The 3593-nt window shown below is 42.0% G+C and overlaps 1 protein-coding gene across 1 annotated transcript; it reads left to right on the forward strand.

The window, feature by feature from the left end:
- The first annotated feature begins 859 nt into the window (after nucleotides 1–859).
- Nucleotides 860–3147, forward strand: LOC141601902 (uncharacterized). Its single transcript, XM_074422210.1, has 3 exons — nucleotides 860–1604; nucleotides 1745–2121; nucleotides 2278–3147. The coding sequence occupies exons 1-3, from the start codon at nucleotides 860–862 to the stop codon at nucleotides 3145–3147; spliced, it is 1992 nt and encodes a 663-aa protein (XP_074278311.1).
- The last annotated feature ends 446 nt before the right edge of the window (nucleotides 3148–3593 follow it).

Consider the following 3593-nt stretch of genomic DNA (forward strand, 5'->3'; position numbering starts at 1 on the left):
ATACTTCTTCCTAAATCGATTGTTGGTTCCTTTTCTTTTTCGGGCACCAAACTCAAGAAAATGATTTGGACACCTATAAACTTAAAAAGAAGAGAAAAACAATACCATATATGGAAAAGGAAAGAGGAACCAACAATCGGTATTGGGAGGATAATTTTTTATTAATATAAGCTGCAGTCTCAAAGAAAACGAGCATTGATATAGGTGTATAAAGAAAATGTATAGAATTGAATGGAATGTAGGAAATATGATTTTGTATGTTATAGTCTATAGTATAACTAAGTGATTATATTTCAGACTTTATTTATTTGTCTCTGTTCCATTAACTCGTTAACCATTTCTACAATGCCCATTAAACTGCTCATTTGCCTAACCAACCGAGAAGGAGAGAGAGAGTAAAGTTCTTCGATCCCTCATATGTGTTTTGGATCCTAAATCTTCACTATAGCCCTTGAGATCATCAATATGGATAGTGGAGATTGAAACCAAACTTTCGTGTACTAATTTTTGCTCTCTCCTACACATTTTAATTAATCACTAACAACATAATTAAACACTAATTCACTATATATATTTTCCACTCACTCACTTCTCTCTCATCTCACACATTTCACTACTCCTCTCTCAAAACCCCAAAAAATAAAAAAACCCAAGAAAAAAAAAACCCAAAAACCAAACAAATAAAAAAACCAAAAAATGTTGGTCGCTTATCAAAGGTGAGTTTACCAATGCGTTCTTTCCATTTTGAACTCGCGGGGTTTTAAAGGAGCTTAACAGAACATTCATTACCCTTATTCCTAAAACCGATACTCCAGAAGGAGTCTCGGATTATCGCCCTATAAGCCTCTGTAATGTGATAATGAGGGTGGTTACCAAATGTATTGCTAATCGGATGGCGAAAGTTATGGTTCTCTGGTCAAGAAGTCACAAAATGCCTTCTGCGGGTAGAAGCATTAGTGATAATATCCTATTGGCACATGAGGCGATTAATAATATCTCGCGATTTAAACAAGGAAAACATGGTAGATGTGCCTTCAAAGTGGATATGAGTAAGGCCTATGATAGAGTAAGATGGGATTTTCTGGAATCGGTCCTCTTAAAATTTGGTTTCCCCGAGAAGCTGATTAGGCTTATTATGAGTTGTGTTACGACAGTAAGTTATGAAATACTCTTTAATGGGAAACCGCTGCCCCAATTCCGACCTTTGTGTGGACTGCGACAAGGCGATCCATTGTCTCCCTATCTTTTTATCTTATGCATGGAGGTTCTTTCAGCAAATATTGATGCAGCTCATAGGGAGGGACATATTCATGGTTTTCCTCTTTGTAGGGGGGTAAGCCCAATTACCCACCTATTTTTTGCGGATGACTCGGTGTTCTTTTTCAAGGACAAGGGTGCAACGGCGGAGACTCTCATGTCCATTATAAATGATTATTGTGAGATGTCCGGGCAAAAAATAAATTCGTCAAAATCAGGTATCATCTTTAGCCCAAATACTACCTTAGCAAGGATACAACATTTGTTAAGGGCCCTTCAGATTAGGGCAAACAAAGGTATTGGGAAATACCTCGGTATACCGGCGGAGTTTCAGGAATCAAAAAAAGGTATTTTCAAATCCTTGGTGGAGCACATTACTAAACGTATCTCTTCGTGGAATGGGATTTTCTTATCACCAGCAGGAAGACTTACACTAATTTCTTCGGTTCTATCAAATCTCTCAAATTACTTTCTATCGGTCTTTAAGATTCCTATGTGGCTAAAAAGATTAATTCTCTTTTGGCACAATTTTGGTGGACGGGATGTAAATTAGGGAAGAACATTCACTGGTGCAGTAAAAACTTCCTGAGTCTCCCGAAGGGTAATGGAGGTCTTGGGATACGTAATGTGGCGTGCTTGAACCAAGCTTTGTTGGCCAAGCACGGGTGGAGATTATTATCTGGTGACAAATCTTTATTTTGCAAGATCTTTCGTCAAAAATTATTTGGATCAAACAGGGTTACCAGCAGCTGTGATCACATCAAAGGAACCGGTGCGTCATGGGGAGTCCGTAGTATAATCTATGGACTTCAATTGGTCAAGGCACATATGGGCTGGAAGCCGGGACGCGCTTCTACCCTTAACGTATGGTTATCCAAGTGGGTTGGGGGTGCATGCCGGAACCAAGAGACTCGCTAACGGCTTGGTATTAATGATGTCCATTTGGCTAACCTACGGGTTTGCCACCTTCTATTGCCAAATGGGGATTGGAATGAGCCCTATGTTCGGTCAATTTTTAAGGAGGAGTATTCGGACAGGATCCTGGCTATTCCTATTCGAAGCGGGCAGATGATGGATAAAGCTTTCTGGCCTTTCACGAAGGCAGGGACATACTCGGTTAAGAGTGGATATGGGAAGGCGTTTGAAGATTATATCGATCGGAATGGATCACGGAAGGATAAGACTAGGATGGGGGAACGGGAGAAGGACTTCTGCCGTAAGAAGCTATGGCATCTTCCAATCCCAAATGGCTGGAAAATCCTTGTCCGGAGGATCCTAGCGAACACGCTTCTGTGGGACAAGAACCTGCTAAAGAGGAAAATGGAAGTAGGTGTCAATTCTGCGATATGTGCGGGACCATTCAGGGACATATGGAAACGGTGGAACACTGTTTCGGGATTGTGCTTTTGCAAGCGGGATATGGGGCCGGTCGGATCTGGTATACGGGTCGAAAATGTCGGATCCCTTAGTATCAATAACTGGATTATAGATTGGGTTAGTTTCTTAGCTAGAGGGGAAGGAGGAAAGGAGCGCACGATAATGTTCATGGCAGTTTTATGGGGTCTGTGGTTTTTTAGAAATGGGGTTAAGTTTGATGGTCTCTCTATAAACTCGCAAGTTATATCCGGGTACTGTTTTAAGTTAATTCGGGAGAAAGTCCGAATCCTTACTAATCATGAAGACGGGAAAAGAATCAAGAATGACTATAGAGGGGCTGATGATCTGGCACATACAAATTCTCAATCCAATATTAAGGAGGGGCTTCCTTTCCGGATGGTGGGCTCCTCGGACCACTGTAGTATCATTCGTATTGAAGTGGATGCTAGTTGGACTCGGAATTGTGTGGCAGCTCTCGGATGGGTGGCGTATGATCGGACAGCCGGGAACTAAAGCGTTAGCAAGTACGGACTAGAGCGGAATCGGCCATGCGGGCGGAAGCGGCCTGGGTGCGGGATGCTCTCTATTGGGCTTCTTCGGAGAGGCACCTTCATGTGCAGATAGCGTCGGATTGCCTACAACTCCTTTACGAACTTGCAGGGGTGGCTAAGGTGGACCATCTTGTAGCGGACCTCTTGGATGATATGCGGGGCGCTTTACCTCTTTTCATTGTTTGTCTTTTATGTTTATTCCTAGACATCTTAATCGCGTAGCACATGGCACAGCTAGCCGGCCATGAGACTATAAAAACTCTTCTTTACTTACTATCAAAAAAAAAAAAAAAAAAAAAAAAACCAAAAAATCCAAATAAATCATGTACTCATCTATTTCTCATTCACCATCCACCTACCACCACCCACCCGACACCACCACCGTCACCATCCCCACCACCACCGCCG

Source organism: Silene latifolia, chromosome 9 (assembly GCF_048544455.1).
Source record: "Silene latifolia isolate original U9 population chromosome 9, ASM4854445v1, whole genome shotgun sequence".
Classification (NCBI taxonomy): Eukaryota; Viridiplantae; Streptophyta; class Magnoliopsida; order Caryophyllales; family Caryophyllaceae; genus Silene; species Silene latifolia.